General features: G+C 40.7%; 2 protein-coding genes across 6 annotated transcripts in view; both read right to left on the bottom strand.

Annotated features, from left to right (window-relative positions):
• Positions 1 to 8,860, bottom strand: part of arhgef10la (Rho guanine nucleotide exchange factor (GEF) 10-like a) — a 115,770-nt gene extending 106,910 nt beyond the window's left edge. The window contains exons 1-2 of one of the 3 annotated variants that reach the window (XM_038695432.1): positions 7,144 to 8,860; positions 689 to 979 (exon numbers count right to left, since the gene is read on the bottom strand). In XM_038695432.1, the coding sequence (XP_038551360.1) occupies positions 689 to 974 (286 nt within the window). In that variant the 5' untranslated portion in view covers positions 975 to 979; positions 7,144 to 8,860. The remainder of the gene's footprint in view (positions 1 to 688; positions 980 to 7,143) is intronic. The other 2 variants (XM_038695433.1, XM_038695434.1) reach the window with 2 other exon arrangements.
• A 3,819-nt stretch (positions 8,861 to 12,679) lies between these two features.
• Positions 12,680 to 19,685, bottom strand: part of chd5 (chromodomain helicase DNA binding protein 5) — a 40,259-nt gene continuing 33,253 nt past the window's right edge. For 2 of the 3 annotated variants that reach the window (XM_038697715.1, XM_038697717.1), the window contains exons 34-40: positions 19,414 to 19,566; positions 18,736 to 18,844; positions 18,394 to 18,526; positions 18,027 to 18,222; positions 17,129 to 17,292; positions 16,079 to 16,205; positions 12,680 to 15,608 (exon numbers count right to left, since the gene is read on the bottom strand). In XM_038697715.1, coding sequence (XP_038553643.1) covers positions 15,481 to 15,608; positions 16,079 to 16,205; positions 17,129 to 17,292; positions 18,027 to 18,222; positions 18,394 to 18,526; positions 18,736 to 18,844; positions 19,414 to 19,566 — 1,010 coding nt within the window. In that variant the 3' untranslated portion in view covers positions 12,680 to 15,480. The remainder of the gene's footprint in view (positions 15,609 to 16,078; positions 16,206 to 17,128; positions 17,293 to 18,026; positions 18,223 to 18,393; positions 18,527 to 18,735; positions 18,845 to 19,413; positions 19,567 to 19,685) is intronic. The other variant, XM_038697716.1, reaches the window with a different exon arrangement.

The raw sequence follows: 19,685 nt of genomic DNA, 5'->3' as shown, positions 1-19,685 counted from the left end.
CTATTTAACTTTGTAAAACAGCAAGGCATTCTCCTGTTCTGTTAATATTGTCTTTAGACCATATCCTTGACTCAGGATGAATAACTAAAACATACATCCTCCCAACATTATCTTTAGATAACTTATTACAAAAACATATACCAAAGATGTAGCTCAATTTATACATTAATATCTGCTTAATGAAATAAAAATGTTCACCCCTCAATGCACACAAGTGACTAATTCTGTTGTTTTGTAGGAATTAGTTTTTTTTTTAATCAGCAGCAATATCTAATGAGTAATTGGTTACATTTTTCAAGTAAGTCAAAAGTACATCTTGGTACTTGGTACTTGGTACTACTTTTACTTAAGGTGAATTCAAGTCCTTTTTATTTATGGCCCAATATTACAAATCACAAACTTGCATCAAGGAGCTTTACAATCTGTATAGTATCCTATTCGACACCCTCTATCCTTAGACCCTCCATTCAGAAAAGAAAAAAAACTTTAATCAGAAAAAAATGGAAGAAACCACAGTAAGAGCAACACAGCAAGGATCCCTCTCCCAAACTATACATTTTCCGGTGCCTGTCAACTACTTTTAGACTGTCCTGAATAGCTGACCCAGAGCTCTCTCATCTCTAAAAGTGAACAAATCAACGCAGATTTAAAAAAAATAATATATAAAGTATTCCTGAAAATGTGTTACCTGGAGGAGAAATTGAAGCTACATCCTTGGTAGGAATATCCTCCTGTCCAGCAGAAGGCGATGTTCTGAGAAGTTGTGTGCTGTCTGTGCCTGTTTGTGGAACACTGTCTGATGTCTGTCTGTCCTCCTTTTTGGACTGGTCAGACCTAACAGAACCAGTCCCTTTGCTGTCCTCCTGAAGTTTCTCTTCATCCATACTGTCCTCAAACAGAAACTCCTCCCCTCGCTCCTCATCTTCCTCCTCTTCATCCTCCTTTGGCGGTTGCTGAGACATCACAGTAGACATAATCTCTGAAAAAGAGACAAAGTGTCCAACATTTGAGTTAAAAAGCGACACTATGATGAAAAAATGATTGATACCACATCAAAAAATATTTTAGAAGGTTGCTTAAGGCTTTTAATCACAGAATGATAACACTTAATCCTCTAATAATCATTCTAATAATAATGAATTTAAGATGATGTTTATTCTTTCCTCAGGGATTTGCAATCCTTGAAGTATTGCTCCACTACAAACCAAGTCTTTTTTCCTGAATCTGCACTTAATATGAACTCAGGAGTTCAGGAGAACCTTCATGCCCTATTTCCAGAGTACTGACAATACATTTCCACCCTTTATATGATAGAAATTATTAAATTTTATTATTAAATTAATTAATAAAGGCAAAAAAAGTAGATGGACAGAAGGATTGGAATGTTCTGTGGTCTTCATAAACATACCAAAGCTGCTTAACAGCAACAGCCGCATATAAAATACCTTTAAGATAAAACTCATTGTTGTACTAAATAACACTGAACTGAACTGAAATTAACTTATCTCTACAGTGTTTTCACAACAAAATGTTAGACTGAAATGCTCAGACTTGTGTTCTTCAGAAAATGCAGTCAGGTGAACTTGGTGTTATACTTGTAGTGTGTAAAAACATCCTAAATTGAGTGACTACTCCAAATGCTATAAACATGACATATGGTCGTTGGAAAGACTGTTAGTTAAATCAAAGAGTCTGATGAGGCTTAGTGGCAGATTAATTCAGATATCCACACACCCAGGGACGAAAACATATGCCCTTACATTACAGACCTCAATTATCTGAGAAGCTAATTTCATCTTGTCTTGTCAATGGCAGCAGACAAGACATTTTAGGAATTAATGAAAGAATATTGAAACATTATCAGTACAGGCATATAGTAGTTGCAAACACATAATGTGTTTTGCAGTGATTTTGGACCCATGGTACTTCTTCAACAAATAGCTGGTCATGTAAAATTGTCAGCTGTAATCATGGAAATTAAATTTGTTGTTAGCATATTTTCAAAATAAAATGGAAATTTCCTGTGATGTACTGACTCTGTTTCTGTACATGTTAGTTTACCACTCCAGAACCCAGCATCTGCTTTACATTTTAATTAGCATCAAACTGCTTCCAGTGCTGGAACATTCTTGGGCCTGATAGGGAAGTTTGTTGGCCTCCTTTGGGGAAATTACAGCATGGAGCAGAGGCGACTGAACATGTGCGGGAAAACTGCCCTGAAACACACTGCTTGCGGATTGTAAAATTCATTGTCAGCATTTTATTTTTTAACTAAGATACAAGGGCTGTCATGATGTCAGTTACAGCTGTCATTGTTGTTTACTGCTTGCTGACAGCTGAATTTGGACATAATGTTTGTAAGCACCGAGGTTCAAGAGAAGAGATGGCTTTGAATTCTGAATTGCCACAATAACTGTTTAACAAGTGTTTAAATTACGGTGGAACTAAATGATGATAATTGATGTAAATTAAACACTGCTACATCACTTCTCTGCCTGTTTACACGTACGGTATGCCACTGCAGCCTTTGGACCCAGCCGCCTCCGCTGTACCACAAACACAGTTTCTCCAGTCGGCCCACTTGTTGGTCAAATCAACAATGATTCTTTTGTGGAGGGAAAAACTTCTGTTCAGCCTAAGAAAGCATTGTTTCTACAACCGTCACTGCAGTACTGATTAGCTCACAGGTCATTTGGCCATGGCTGTGCAGTCTACAGTATGGCTCATAGAACTTAAAGGAAAATGGAGGATTTTTCAGACGAAAGCAGCATCCTCTTTGAATGGACATTATAGAAACCATGTAAGATTTAGTTTTAAATAACACTAATACAAAACACGAACCCAAAATTTTTTCACTTAAAAGACCCACCTCAGAAAAGAAATGACAGGTATTCTGAATGAGTGTCATTTAGGGAAAGCATTTGGACACGGCATCAAACAGACTTCAGCTTAGAAAAACAAAGAGCTCCAGGAGTGGTGCTGTGTGAAAGCTATTCTTGAAGGATACATCACAGAATAGAGATGAAGCCAACTCCTACGCACCCTGTCCCTGACCTACATAGAGCTATAAAAACACTCCTGCTGTGTATTAAATGTGGTAATGAGTGGAGGTATGGTGTAGGCCTATGCGTACAGAGGAAAGTGAGGTATAAACTCTCATGGGTATGTACAAAAGGTCACACATTTGCAGTGTACCTTCTGACCTTATTGAAGTTTTATTATGTCTTGTTTTAAATATAGCAGTTTTGCATATTAAGTGTTTTTTTGTATAATTGTATTTCCTTCACAGTCTTCCCATTCAAATTGTGCCATCTTTAATTATGGAGTTGGATCTTGTGTGTACTTGGTGCCTGATTTATGTTGCCTGATTCCATCTCAGCTCCCTGTTGTACTGTACTTCATTTCACAAAGCAGATAGTATGTAATCTGCCTTAAAAATAAAATTAAATGACAGGGGGTTTTTTTAAGCAGAAGATAAAAGAGTTTCCTAACCACTAACTATATTCAAAGCTTTCATTCAGGATTTTGCAGATCTGCTGGGCTGCATATTTAGTTCATAGAGTGCAATGTTTAACCAACTGCAGACAGACCTCACAGCCATTGGTCAGTTGCAGTAGGATATATCAACAGACACGGGCAGTGAACAGCAGCTGGTGAAGACTGAATAAACAGCATTGGAAAATCTAACAGAAAGTCACTGGGCGCGACGCTACTTTAGGCTTTCCTTTAGAGAAAATGGCACACAAACACTCAGCAGACAATGAGAGACCAGTGGACCATTGACAACAACAAACAGTGCCAGGCAGAGATGATTCTGCCTTTGGCGCTCCTTCCTTCTTCAGCTTCCCTGAGGATCTCCCATCAAGAGATGTGAGTATGACTCGGCCAATTTAGGAACTGCAAACAGCTCCTTGAGAACAGACGGAATATGTCTTTCTTTGGCTGTCAAACGGCATAACAATCTGAGTGGGAGGCTGCTCACAGACATTTGTAAATTTGCTTAAACATAACGTTGCCCTACCAAAGATTTTAGAACACAGACGAAGCCAAGCCTATTGCATTATATATCATGAACGTTATGAATATTTAAAATTTCACTTTAAAGAATTTCTGAAGACTGTGTGCCAAAGGCTCTGTGGAATATCATATCACACTGTAAACACAACACGTTAAGAGGATTATCTATGCATACTCAAGATAGTTCATTCCTACTTTCCCTCAGGTTTGCCATCATGTTGCCACTGTTAAGACATTCAGCAATATATTATTCATTCAGGAGCCAGTCTGGCCTTCATATGCCCTCTGCTATAGAGAGCAGCTCCAGTTGTGTCAGTCCACAACAGCAGTGATGTGTTGGTGGTGTCACATTAGTCAAGGACACAGTGGGAGCAACCACCACCTCCCATCTGCCGTTTGTGCTCAAAGCACAATAGCGTACTGAACTCCTGTGTGTGCTGTACTGTACAAATACTGAACAGAGATAAGAATGTCCTGAATGTGTTGCCCAGACAATGCTTTTTGATCAAGAATCCAACACAATAAATATATGTGCAGGTTAGACAGTCATTTCTTTTTCATTTCATGTCATTTCTTTGAATAATTCTGGCACACAATTTTTCAGCCTGTGACAAGTTAAAGATGACTAATATATTCTGTAACAGAAAGTGCCAACTGCTCAACAATTACTGTTCTGTGTCAGTGTCTCTGGATATCAAAACCAAATCTCCTTCTCCCATCTCCCTTTTTAAGTTTTCTTCAGCATCACAGTGATCCAGTGATAGTTGTCCATGGGTACAATGCAAACAAGAATTGGAAAACCGCTGTCCTAATGCAACAAATACTTAAACATTCCCTGCCTACACAAGACTTAATACAACTGTTTTCACAGTCTTAGGTACTTGTAACCATTTAATATATTTCTGTAAACAGATGATGCTTTTTGATCATGTTAATTGTCTCTTTAAGTAATGGGTAAGCTGATCTTTTTTGGGGGGGAGGCTTTATTTTGGAAAGGATAGCGCCCCTGTAAAGGTAAAGGTACTTTATTTGTCATATACACATCCAAGCAGCAAAATTCTTCCTCTGCATTTCACCCATCTCTGAGCAGTGGGCAGCTACTGTACAGCATCCGGGGACCAACTCCAGATTGAATGCAGTGGCAAATGACACTGACTAGAGAACCAACCTAGCATGTTTTTGATGGTGGGGGGAAACCTGAGCACCCGGAGGAAACCCACGCAGACATGGGGAGAACATGCAAACTCCACACTGAAAGGATGGGACGACCGGGGTTTGTACCCGGGACCTTCTTGCAATGACGTCACAGTGCTACCCATTAGGCTGTAAGCTGATCGATTTAATTAAAATCTGTCTAACTTTTTAATAGACAGCCTCACAAGTCCAGTGTTTGCTCATAGCTCAAAAACTATAAGATTTCACCACCAATAAGATCAAATATTTTGCAGAAAGTCTTGACATTAATTTGTGCGATGATCCTGTATGATGAAGATGAAAGTGTCCAAATTGAGTTCAATCTTTTTCCCATTCCAAGTCAAAGCTCTATGATAAAGTTCTGTGAGTGCTGAGAAGACATTAGCTTGATCTTGCTCTTAGACAAACAGTATCACTACAAGAACTACAACTGGGACCACAGAGTACAGAAGAACAATAGCTATTTGCACTACATTTGCGTAGATCTAAAATGTCTGATGTTAACAGTCACAGACAATTTGCCCTTGGGCAAGATACTGAACCCTGAATTGACCCTGGTGGCTGTTCCAACAGCGTATGAATGCATGGGAATGGACTCAATTGGATTCCTACATTCACTTGTTGCCATGAGCCATAGTTTTTGTTTGATGTTATTGTGCACCTTAGTTAGCAAGGCGTTCTGGAAGTGTCACACAATACTTTTTAATATTGGCCAAATGAAATTTTCACACTATTCAATGTAAAACTCAAAGCTCAAGATGTTAAGTGAGGATTATGTGATTTTTATTTGATCTTGGAGTCCATATCGGAAGAGCTTACAGGAAATAATATTGTAGATAAGCCTCAACTTACAAACATCCCAGAATTCCTCCTTCTAGTTAATTATCTGACATTCCCAGAGGGATGTGGTCATTGTGTAATACAGTACACCAGAAAACATTTGTCAGGCGTGTCACCACTATCAAATGGCCGATTGTGTACTTGAACACCATGGCCTTGCATGTGTGTACATATGATTGCGTGAGTGCAGTAAGTTTCCATGAGTGAATGAATGTGTGGCAAAAGGGAGAAGGTTCCCATTGATAGTGAAGTCTTTGTGGTGGCTTCAGGCCATGCATGCACGGATTGCTAATGTCTGTTGGAAGTGCTAGACTGTGAATAAGCACAAAAAAATCTGATACAGTGAGTCCATGGAGTGTCTTCAAAAAAAAGGCACTTGGACATCCGGCAAATGAGGCAGAAACAGTGCCCTAGCTTAAAATGCAAATTACTTGGTCAAAGGTCCCTTAGCTCCCCCCTCACTCCACTCCTCCCTGTCTCCCCCCTTTATTCTGCTCAGAGTATAGAGGCAGCGTGAAATCCATCCTGGGAGGAGCTTTTGTACTCCGGGAAGCAACCGTCAAACTGGAATGGTTAAGGCCAGGCCCAGGCCAGGGAATCTCTTTTTATAGCCTGAGGCTGTAGAAGAGCTGTGCAGTGCTGCTGAAAAACAGCCGGCCAGAGGTGTGGGTCTGGGATGAGCCGCCAATCTCTCACTCATCCTTCCTGGAGTCTGTCTCAGGAACTGCTGCTATCATAACAAGGCCTCACGCTCTGTAGCCCCGCCGGCTCTCTCAGTCAGACTCGGGTTTAATCGTCCATGATGGTGTGTACTCTGCCAAAGGGCCACACGGGTATCTGCCATTCCCATCCTCTCCTCCTCCACCTTCCCTTGTCCTTTCAGCTGCCCCTTATAGCTGTTGGACTGAGACAGAGAGGCACAAACCAGCACACCCACCCCCAACTCCACTCCATCAATGGCCCCTTTGGACAAAGCTGCAGTCTTTGCAACATGCTAACCATGCTGAGCGTGAGGAGGGAGAGAGAAGAGAGACAGAATGAGGGAAGGAAAGCGGGAAAGTGTTTGGAGGACAACAAATGTATGCCTCTCACCTCCTTGTCCTCAGTAGTATGTCCTTCAAGAAGCTTCAGGCACTCCCTGGTGACCCTTTAATCCTGGTAATCAACCATAAACTCTCAGTTATTACCATGCTGCCGGGTCCAGCTCACTCATCTTTATGGTCTCCTGCGAGGGCTGCAAGTGGCTGAAAACAGATTGGAATTCTCCTCTGCTGTTTACTTTCCCACAACTTCTCCCCTGCACCGTGTGCACTAGCAGCTCTAGATGAGGTAACCCTCTTGGCTCCCTCCCCTTTCTCTTCAGCCTCTGTCGTCTCTCTGGTTCTGTTCCTCCCTCTATCTCCTCTCTCTGTCCCTCTCTTTTTTAGCTGGGTCCTTTCACCCCCTCAGCCCCTCCAGTCTCATACTGGTTTTCTCCCTCCTCCCACTTTCCAGAACCCTGCTGCTGCCCAGACAGCAGCACAAAGCAGGGTGAGGGCTCTCAGACACAACTGGCCAATGGCAGAGTGACAAAGTCAAGCATGTGGCCAATGAAAAGCCTAGGGGGTGGTTTTTGTACCAATCAGGCGAGTTACTCAGAACAAGAGGGCTGGACAAAAGGAATTAGGGGCAATTCTGCCTCAGAGCATTTCCGTATGGGAATGAAGTTGTCTTTTATGCTGTACTTCAGTCAGCTGTATGAATTTCTCATTTATAGCTGAAAGAGAAAGTGACAACTGATTTCTGATGAACAACACACAGGGACAAAATAGAGATTTGAAAGGAGTAGCCAAATGAATTGTAGCATTATATGTGATCCATTTGATAATATTTTCAAAGGCAAAATAATACATTGCACATGCAAAATTACAATTATTTAAATATACACTGACACTGAAATAACACTGACTGTATAAATGAAAATGTTTGCTGTTGCCATGTAAGAAAAGCATTAGCAGTATTTTTTTTAAACCTTTAAAATCTGGAGATATGATATCATGAGACTTGACAGTGTTTATTCCTTCATTCACAAGTATTAAACTATACAGTATATCATATCATATGCTGCATATTCTATTCTATTCTGATCTATTCTATTATTCATGAGAATATTGAAAACTATGAGAACACTGACACAATGCTAGTATGGACACAATGAGTATAATGAAGAGTATAATGAATGAAACCTAAGAATATAGAATGAATATTCTGCATGACAAAACAGCACAAACTTTGCGGTGACTATGTAAACTGTGTTAACTTAAATATAATGACAGGATTGGATAAGCTTAAATTGCTAGTTTCACTGATGCAAACAAAAATAGAAATAAAATATGAGGACTTACCCCCCACTCCCTAAAATATACAGGGTTTGGAAAAATGTTGTTTGTCTATTTAACTGCCCTTTTTGTTTGGATTTGGTTTATTGCTTTGGGCTTTAAATACATGGGTTGCTTATTTAATTGCACAGCAGTCACCTCCCACCTTCCATTTTCAACTTTATTGTCCCCAAGGAGAAGTTTGTCTCACAGCCAGGTAATACACAAAACTAACCCCCACACTCGAGCTCATATAAAACCATGTACACGAGTGACAGTAGAAAATAAAACCTGGCGTACAGGTTGTGGTAGACTGTGTTTTACATATTTGAAACAAATGATGATGTCAATGTTACTTTATATGTCACTTTATATATGCTTCCCTTAGGCAATATTGTCAGGAAATATTCCATAAACTTTCATTGTTATGCAGATGATACTCTATCGATCAAGCCAGATGAAACTCATCAGTTAGCTAAACTTCAAATGAGCCTTCAGGATGTTAAAACCTGGATGACCTGTAATTTTCTAATGTTTTCTAATTTTCTAATGTAATTTTCTGAGTTTAACATTAGAAAATGTTAAACTCAGATTAAACTGAAGTTATTGTTCTGGGGCCCAAGCACCTCCGTGAGGAATCTTAGAGTTATCTTTGATCAGGACATGTCGTTTAAGTCTCACATTAAGCAAATTTCAAGGACCGCCTTTTTTCACCTACATAATATTGCGAAAATCTAAAAGTCTAAAAATGATGCAGAAAAACTAGTCCATGCATTTGTTACTTCTAGGCTGGATTACTGCAATTATTTATTATCAGGCTGCTCGAAAAAGTCCATTAACACTTCTCAGCTGTACGCAGCACAATCTTCAGCTGATCCAGAATGCTGCAGCACGTGTTCTGACAGGAACCAGGAAAAGAGATCATAATTCTCCTGTTCTGCATTGGCTTCCAGTAAAATTCAGAATAGAATTTAAAATCATTCTTCTTACCTACAAAGCTCTTAATGGTCAGGCACCATCTTATCTTAAAGAGCTCATAGTACCTTACTACCCCACCAGAGCACTGCGCTCCCAGAATGCAGGGTTACTTGTGGTTCCTAGAGTCTCCAAAAGTAGAATGGGAGCCAGAGCGTTCAGCTATCAAGCTCCTCTCCTGTAGAACCAGGTTCCAGTTTGGGTTCAGGAGGCAGACACCATCTCCACATTTAAGAGTAGGCTTAAGACTTTCCTCTTTGATAAAGCTTATAGTTAGGGCTGGCTCAGGTGAGTCCTGAACCATCCCTTAGTTATGCTGCTATAGGCCTAGACTGCCGGGGGATTTCCCACGATGCACTGAGCTCCTCTCTCCTCTACTTTCTCTCCCTCTGTATGCAACCTCATCCCATTATTGCATGTTACTAACTCAACTTCTCCCCTTTCTGTTAGTCTTGTGCTTTCTCGTCCCTCTCCTCTCTTCTCCTATCACTTCCTGCAGGTGTTTCTGCCTCTGGAGCTGTGGAGTCTGGATCTGTGGTTGCGGGTCGCCTGCTGCCCCGTGTTCCTGCTCGACACCCTCTGCTACAACTATTGTTACTAGTCCTATTGTTATTATTAGGGGTCCAAGCCGAGCGGAGCTGGGAACCCTATTGTAATCATTCTCGTTGTTATTATTAGGGGTGTAAGCCCGAGTGGGGCTGGGAACCTGCGAATGCAAGGCATTGCGGTTCCCAGTACCAGTGGAGCTGGGAACCCTATTGTTTTCGCTCGGATTTTAATTTTTGGTTTTGGTTTTTTTTTATTCTTCCTTTCACCTAATTCCACTACTGCAGCCTAGACGGTAAGTGCTAGGGACGCAAAACTCACTGGGTAGGTTCAGGCCCATCAGACGACGGCATGCGAAAAAATTTGCTCACTTCGACCACTAGGGGGCGCTACAAGCAAGGTCCAAATTTTGGCACATTCAAATCGCTGTAATTCCCACATACAGTGGCGTATATCAAAAACCTTATATCCACGCGTTCAGGGGATCGAGCTGAATCTCGTGGTATAGGCCACGCCCATTTCCACATAACTTTTTTTTCACTACATCGCGAAAACCTATTTTAATTAACTCCTCCAAAGCTGCAAGTCCGATCGACACCAAACTTGGCACGGATAAGATCTGGACCAAGCTGATAAAAGTATGTAGAGGAAATTTTGATCCGACAAAAAATGTCACAATTATATGCTAGCAAACGTTTGCAAAAAACGCTACTAACAGGAAATGATATCATATCTTGGCTTTGGAATGGCCGATCAACATCAAATTTGGAGTGTTAATCTGGGATGCCCCCCTGAGGGCCTGTGTAAAATTGCGTGCAACTTGCCCCTAGGTGGCGCTATTTAATCCAAGAAAATTGTTCCTCTATAACCACAAGTCACACTGACATGAAACCAGTGCCGAATTCTTCAGCATAGTCCCCTTACTACAGGCACCAAACTTAACCCAAATATGCCCATAAGTGGCGCTGTTATTGCAGACGGGGGAAAATCCCATTGACTTACATGCATTTTATATCTCCATAACCGCAAGTCCGATTGACACCAAATTTGGGTCAATTGTTCCCCTTGGGGCCCTGATGACACCTGAGAATTTGGTGCACTTCGGCCAAAAGATGGCACTATAATCGAAGCTCAAATACCCCATTCATTTCAATGGGATTTTCAACCAAAGGACATTTTGCGGGATAACTACGCCTCACTACATTGCACATTCATAAACCTTATGTCTACATGTTTGGGGGATGCTGCCGATTCCGATGGTATAGGACACGCCTCTGTGCGAAAACTGGAAAACCTATTTTAATTAACTCCTCCGAAGCCGCAAGTCCAATCGGCACGAAACTTGGCACGGACCATCTCTGGACCGAGGCGATAAAAGTTTGTAGAGGGAATTTTGATCCGATAAAAAACGGCCCAATTGCAAGCTAACAAATATTTGCGAAAACGCTAAAAACATATCCAGAGATAATAACATATCTCTGGCTTGGAAAGGCCGATCAACACAAAACTTGAAAACCTTATGTGTCATGCCCCCCTCAGGCACTGTGCAAAATTTGGTACAGTTAGCCCCTAGTTGGCGCTATTCGAAAAAATCCCATAGACTTACATGCATTTTACATTTCTGCAACCACAACTCCGATTGTTACCAAATTTGGGGCAATTGTTCCCCATGGGGCCCTGATCACACATGACAATTTTGGTGCAATTCCGCCAAAAGGTTGCGCTAAAAGCGAAGCTCAAATCTCTCACTAAATCCCATACATTCCTATGGAATTTTCAAAGGCAGGACGTTTTGCGTCTGTTTGGAATGGCCCATCAACACCAAACGTAGGGACCTTATTTGGCACGACGGCGGAGCGCCCGGACCGACTCGCGCGCCCTCCGTGGGGCCAGGGGGGGCGGGGTGGCTTGCGCCAGGAGGCTTGGACTCCGCTTATAACTGCTTGCAGTTCTAGTTGTTATTATAATCATTAACATTACGATTAACACTACTTTAAATATCTGTACCATTTTTTATTTAGTCTATAGCAACATCACCTTTACTGTCTGTACCCCTGTGTGTATATTGTGTAGGCTGCCTCCCTCCCCTCTCTCTCCTTCCATCCCTCTCTTGCCCTCTCTCTCTCTCTCTCTCTCTCTCTCTCTCCTTCACCCCCAAGAGGTCGAGGCAGATGGCCGCCCACCCTGAGCCATGGTTCTGCTCGAGGTTTCTGCCTCTTAAAAGGAAGTTTTTCCTTGCCTCTGTCGCCTAGTGCTTGCTCTTGGTGGGAATTGTTGGGCTTCTGTAAATAACATCACAGAGTATGGTCTAGACCTGCTCTTTTATGAAAAGCGCTGTGAGATAACTGTTGTTGTGATTTGGCGCTATATAAATAAAATTGAATTGAATTGAATGTGGTGGCAGAGTTCCACAAACTGTCGTTCATAATCTAAGTAGTTGTTTTTTTGTCTTTGAACAAGACTGAATATTCCGTGAATGGCTTCTGTCTGTCTGCTATTTCTATTCCTTACTGACTACGAGTGTTTCTATTTCTGCCTCTAATCACATTTACTGTACCACAGGCTCACGCAGATTGTGACGTATAGTGCTGGAAGACGCTGCACAATGATTACAAGGTAGTGTGTGAGGTCAAATAAAAGAAAGTCATTTACGTTAATTAAATCTCCAGTCCTCTTCGACTCACAGGTCTATTACTCACATGCTCTCCTCTTCATTTGGCACACTAACCACGGGGGGGAATCCCACAATGTTACTGTTATCCAGAAGATTTATTAAAACACATTGAACAAATACACAGAATACAAATAAAAAGATGACAATTCACTTTTTCATTCAATTGCTATACAGCACAAATATCAGAACCATAACACTGCTTGGAGCTCATTGTCTGTAAATGCTAGATACACTACCACCTCCCCAAAGTGAACCGTCTTATCAAACGCTTCACATGCTGTGCATTCACTGCAACAAAGGTGCCTTTTATCAGGGTCTTTTGGTAGCTTTTGAAGCCATGTTAATAAGCATGTACATACATTGTTAACATATTTATAATATTAGACTGAAGCCTTTTTTTCTAACAGACATTACATTCATACTGACTTCAGTTTGATTGCATTTCATTGGAGTATTGTGTTTTTGATGTCATCTCATGGTCATCACTCCAGAGGGAAAAGGGCATGATGTTGACTGATGAGCACATACGGTGCACACTGCAGTTCTATGGCAACACCATCCAGCAGACATTCATCTTTTTTTTTTCATTTGATACATAAATCTGTATGAGATGGACTTATCTCAAAAATCTTTCAAGTATTTACATGTTTCTGAGGTTCTATCTGTCAAGCAACCTAATATATGTCATGGTCAAGTAATTGATGGCATGAACAGAAACACATTGAACAAAACAGCACTGATAAACACTAACAAAGAATAGTGCAAAAATCTGATATGATGCACTTCAAGGTTCATTTGACGTTTTTAAACAGAATTTCAGTTAAAGTATGTTGTCTGAGAAATGGTGGGCGAGGGGGTTGCAGTGACACAATCTAAATAAGTGAAAAGTGGTCAGAGGAGAGCACCTCAGGACAACCATTTGAAGTGGCAAAAGAGAGTAAGAAAATACAGCCACTCAGCAACTCTGTACAACACCACCTCTTCAGTTTAGATTAGTCCAATCACCAGCAATGTCAAATAAATGCTCTGGCAATGGCAATAATAATACAAACAGTTAATGCCACTGGTCTTTGGAAAAAGAAAAAAAAGACAAATATGTCAATAAAATTTTGCACTTTTAGTCCAAACATTCGAGCAATGCCTTCATAGAAAAGGAAATATAGTAAGCTTGAATGTAAAAAAAGATTGTTTTACTTAATGGACAGTCACTTTAGCACATAATAGTGGATGGAATGGACAAGATATGTAGCTATACCATGCTAACGTATCTTCACACCAGGTAAAGCAATAGGCAACAACATACAGTCTTGAAATAACCCAAAGGTAACTGAGGAAACTGGAAGTGAAGACATATTCTAAAGAGTAATGCTGTGCAACATTGGTCCTTAGAAGCTGATAAACAGAGAAAATCCCATCGAATGTAGGTTTAGACTGTGACACTACCAATTACAGTCTTCACCTCTGTGGAGGAAATGCACTGCATCAAAGATAAAACATACGGGATCGTCTTCTTTAATGGCACCAAGTGACCAAATACATTTTATTTTACCTTAACTTAAAGAGAAGCAAACAAAAGCTAATTTTGCGACAAATACTAGACTTATGGTGACACTGCACCATAAGCACACGTTCTTATTCATTTCTAACAATGAAGGGGAACTGGGAAAGTCCCTGGGATGTACGTAAGAGGGGAAAAAAGCCACTCTCCACTCAGGACTCAGTTCTTAGTTAGGCCTGCGCATTAAAGCCCTGTATATAGATGTAGACCAGATGAGTTCCTGTTTATAGTGCAGTCCCAGTGGTCATGGCCCCAGGGTTAAGCTCTACAGCCACTACTAACATTCAAATATAAGAAGAATCACAAATATTGTTCCATACACAGAAATACTCAGTCTTCTCTGAAATGCGTTAAAAACCACTCCTGCAGCTTATTCTTCTCTGCTCAATCTTCATGTACAATGCCAAGCCAGGATTCTGATTTCATCTATGTGTGTATACATATTTTTACTATGATTAGACCTATGTGAGGTAAAATAAACAGCAGTCTCTGAGTATATACAGTACAAGAAGCCAACCCTCAGAGGTTACTGGTACTGCAGTCAAGTGCATCTGCAAGTTTGGCAGAGATTACTTTCTCCAAATTACCAGCGGGTGGCAGTCTTTAGAGGATTCAGAAATACTGTGTCCAGCTACTGCATACATGATAATAGTTTTTGATGCTGTCAAATCAATAATTTATCCACTGGTTAATACATAAATGACAAAACACATTTAAGGTAACAATATTGGCCCTCAGAAAAACAATCTCCTATCAAACTATGACTGAAGATGTTCTTAACTCCACACCTCTTCACAGGGAACAAGCTCCAGTGGGGCACGGTCACAGTGTACAGTGAATAGGCAGATGGATAAAGCAACACGGGCACGCAGAATGAAAAAGTCGAGGCTGGCGCAAACAAAACACACATTCCAAGATTAGAAAGAGCCCCAATCAAGAGCATCAGAAACATCAGTCATGCCAACTTGCTGGAGTTTCACCTTGTAGTGCAGGGCTAGGAAAAAAGAGAAATCCTCTTTCAGAAAAGCTGCTTCATTTTCCCTCCTAATCCTCAGCTCTCCAACACAGGTTAACAAAAGCAAATATCTACTGAAATACTTCTATAGGATCCTTGAAACATAAAAGAGCATGATGGATACATCTGCATTCATCAAAAAGTGAATTGCCTTATCCGTAGACAGAGAGCTTGACTTTGTAGATTATAAATAAGGACGGAGCAGGAGAAAGAGGAGTATGTGGTTGAAAAGATGGGCAGCTGTCATCCATACAGATTCCATCCCTGGGAGTTTCTGACCTCAGGTCAGTGTTACAGAGTTGGCCTAGTCCTCAATACAGATGACATCACTGGGTTTGCCTGACTTGAGGTCAGGCGTAGCCGTGTCTCTAAAGGAGTCAAGGGACTTCTTGTCCAGATGGCTTGTAGGGGGTGGGGGGCCATTAGAAGACACTGAAGAGGAAACAGGTTTCATATGTAAGTGGTTCATTTTAACAAAATAAATATCTATGTCTTACTTTTCTTAGCGTATTATAGTGAGAATTATGAGATAAAAATGTTTTGATTCACTGGTTTTCACAACCAAAATGTCTGCAAACCCTCACAATGTGTGCAACTATGTTACAGTACAATGAGTTGAATAAGGACACCAGTCTGTAATGATAGCTGTGATGCATGTTTACAACAAAGGAAAGTTGGGCAATAATTTCAATTACTTTGTTTGTCAATTTTGGCTCACCTTGGGGTTTGTTATTGTATAACGTCCTCTTAATATTATAAAAATAAAACATCTACCAGTCTATGTGAATGATTGGCAGTTTGATTTAGCAAATAGTATCATTTAAGTTGCATAAACCACCACTAGTCCCACCTGTTTTATGTCACATATGATGTAATATCCTACTGTAACTGTTGATGCTTACCACTGACATAGGGTCCCAGAGGCATCTGGCTGTAGTTGACCATGGGCTGTCCACCTGCTCCTCTGAATCCTCCACCAAAGCTGCTGCTGTACATCTGGGAGCAGCCAAACCCCCCCTGGCTAAAAGGCTAAGAATAAAACATTAGAGATTAGTTAGCCCGCTGGATGTTGCAAGTTTACATGACTCCTTTCTATTACTACAGCGACACTGCAGGTATTAATTCTTCTGTACAACCAGTTTGAGAAGCTCTGTCAGAGGAGTTTTCTTCCTACAGTAGGAAAGTAAGCAAATAAAAAAGGCAAGCAAGCTGGAGTGCTGACTGTTTCCCTGGTTACAACAAGAGCTGGCATAGCAACCAAAAAAGCACAGTCAAGAGCGCATGACCAATCACACTGCTTGGCTGAAATGATCTCTTGTGTAACAGAGAATAAAACACACACATTCACCTCTGGTGAAAAGGTCCTGAAGAGATGAAAGTAATGAGACAACACAGAGTCTGTTAAATCCTTTGGGACTGAAGTGTGGAGCTCAGTAGTGAAAGTAAACAACTTAAGGCAGATTCCCTTTTTTTCCATTACTCATGGGGAAACTCTTCCATGGAGGATAGAGAGTTTGAGTCTCCACAGGTTTTTGAAGGAATAATGTGGTTGCTGATTCGTGACTACAGAATACTTCAAAGTTTTTGCGCAAAAGGCTTTTTTTTCTTAGATTTACTCAGCCCTGCAGCACATTTTAGTGAGCCTCATTTTCTCATCCTTCTGAGCCTGCAGCCTCCACTGCATAGTAACAACCAACCAAGCCCAAACCATTAAGGAAAGAGACCAGTAATTCTTAGGGAGACAACATTGAAAATAATAATAATTATAGTGCTAAACTTTACTTAAAGGTTCAAATTATAGATCTTAAAACAAATGGGTTCAGATCACTTTAGGAAATCAAACCAAAAAATGGCTTGTATTTGACTTGATTTTGCAACCAAAGAATTAATTACTTGTTAAGAGAGTTTTCTGAAGCCACCTCAACTTTCTTGACCACCGTGTCCCATCTCACCTGCTGTGGTGGAGGCTCACTCCCTCGGCTGGTGAGGCGGCTCAGGATGCTCCTCTCAGACATCTGCAGACGGGCCGACACCGGCGGGATCCTGGATAGCATGTTGGGCAGTCGTGTCACATCTGCCTTCATGTCACTCAGAAGTTCCTCCAGCTGGTTCAACACTGTAATAGCATGAACACACACACACACACACACACACACACACACTACATCAGAAAAAAGCGTTTTTACTTATGTTAACACTAATTTAATGCCTGCACATGTAGTATAATTTAGTGAGGAAAAGATCAATGAGACAAAACACGAGCACAAATGCATAATTCAATTCAAAAATAGTCTGTTAACACAAAATAAAGCCACTGTGTCAAACAGGATCTGGCTGTCTGTTAGATGCTTTACACACAGCAGCAGTTTGGAAAAATCTTTATGCACTTCATTTAATGTCTGGATGGATACACCTATTTCCAATTGAAAAAATCTTGTTTTAATGAATTTCTACAAATCAGTGTCTGCATCTTAAAACAAGCGTGAGGCAGGTCAACTGCCTTAGAATGAAAAAAAAAAATATTAGTTCATTTCAATTAGGACACCAAAAGAAAAATATGACCAAGTACTTAATAGAATATGTTTTCTGAATACAGTAATAGTGACATCTGGATAATTCTAGGGTGGGTTAGGGGATTTAAACTGAAAATGTGCTCATGCCCATTTTTCACACACAACTTGATTTTACACAAAACACAGCAAAGACAACCGGTGGGCTTACAAATGTCTAATGAAAAATGTATATCAGTGATTATGCCCTGTAAAAGTCATGTCATTTTGCAGGATTATTTTCGTAGTTTACCAGTATGACAATTTTGACTGTTGCTATTTTTGAAACTGGATCGCGGACCTTTGTGCAGCACGGCATTGGCAGGCTTGTTCCCGGCCAGAGACTCTTTGGACAGGTGCTGGTGGGACTCTGCCAGACATTCCACCTCTGTGAAGCGAGTGTTGAGAGCCATGGCCGGGTGACTGGGGTCCTGGGTCATATTCAGGTAAGCTGCCCGCCTCAGCTGCTCCTCAATCACCAGAGCCTGCTCCAACAACTGCAGAGAGCGCAGGAGGGAATGTGTATGAAACACAAACAGGACAGGCAAAGGGAAATACAGTTTGAGAGACAGTTTGTTTCAGTTGTATTCAGATATAACAAATCCTTTAACCCTTGAATTATTTCAGCCTTCAGTAGTTATTTTTGATATATAGACTTAAAGGATTGCCTTAAATCGGCGAGCCAGGAACTTGTTCTTCATCTCAAGGTAGTTGCCCTTATGTATCTCAGTCTTGAAGGGCTCATTCAGAATAGCATAACGTGGGTCATTCTGAATGTCTTGCCAGCGAGCATAGCCATGTCTGAGATAGATTCCCGGTCAAGGTCAACAAATGGGAGCACAGAACCTCATAAAGTTCTTCAAATAAAAAAGGAAGATTGTGGAAAACGTAGTTTTATATCCCTCAGTTTTTAAATATCAGTCCTTCGACTGCAGCTCCCCCTGGTCATTAGTAAATATATTACTGTGCCAGATGATGAGCTTCTTGCTTCTACATCTGGGAAAAGATACGTTACGATGCCAGCCAACAGCCAGTAGTCATGGCGACGGTGCCAGATGTCATGCATCTTTCCAGAAGACAGCGCCGCTCGCTCTTCAGTTTGCCAGAGGGTGTGCAACTCTGACAGCGAAAGTATGAAGACAGACAGTTTTTACAAAAACACAAAGTAATACTCAAGATGTTTCCAGCATATAAAGGCAAGTAAGAGCACATAAACAACACAAACCAGATTCATGGCAAAACAAAGCTATTTCATTGTGGTGCCTGAAATAAACAACTTGGAACACAAAGTGTATTAAAGAGAGAGGGGAGATAAATACCCACAACACGCAGATGTGCGTGTATGCTCCTTCTATTTCAGTTAATTTAGAGAGTCTACATGCAGAGTCAACTGAATCCCTTAGCTGAATGTAACTAAATAAATAACACTTGATCATGTTATTTGGGACACTTTTTTCCACTAGTGTTTATTTGTGAGTGACTGTGTAGAGCTCAGGACATTCAAAACACTTTTATTTAAATGTAAAACTTCCAGCTGTGAAACAAAAAACATTCCCATTTCCCAGTAAAATCAGCACTACTTCTGTCATACTGTCCGGGCAGTTAGTTCACAATTTGCGGCGTATTAATTTCTCAGTTCTGTCTCTCTGGTTCATTTAGGATCAAAACAAAGTCACATTTATTCTTACCTGTAAAACCTCCATCAGCAATATTAAACATGAACTTGGCTTTGAATCCATTTTTGTCCTCCTTCCTGCTTTCATCCATCTCATCCAGCGTGTCTTTGTCTCCATTCAATCGGCCCTCTAATGCATCTTCACTCTTCACATCATCTGCAACAGCTGTACAAATGTCAGAACAATTTCTTTAGAAATTTCTATATAACTGACTGCCACTAAACGTTTGCCTTGCTTTCCAAAAGAAGCACAGTTATTGTACACTTTATACCGGTTTTATTAAA

Source organism: Micropterus salmoides, unplaced genomic scaffold, assembly GCF_014851395.1.
Source record: "Micropterus salmoides isolate LMB-PRFRI ecotype aquatic unplaced genomic scaffold, ASM1485139v1 Ms_hic_scaffold_4, whole genome shotgun sequence".
Lineage (NCBI taxonomy): Eukaryota > Metazoa > Chordata > Actinopteri > Centrarchiformes > Centrarchidae > Micropterus > Micropterus salmoides.
Note: the sequence above shows the minus strand (reverse complement) of the source record. Positions and strands in the feature narration are given on the sequence as shown.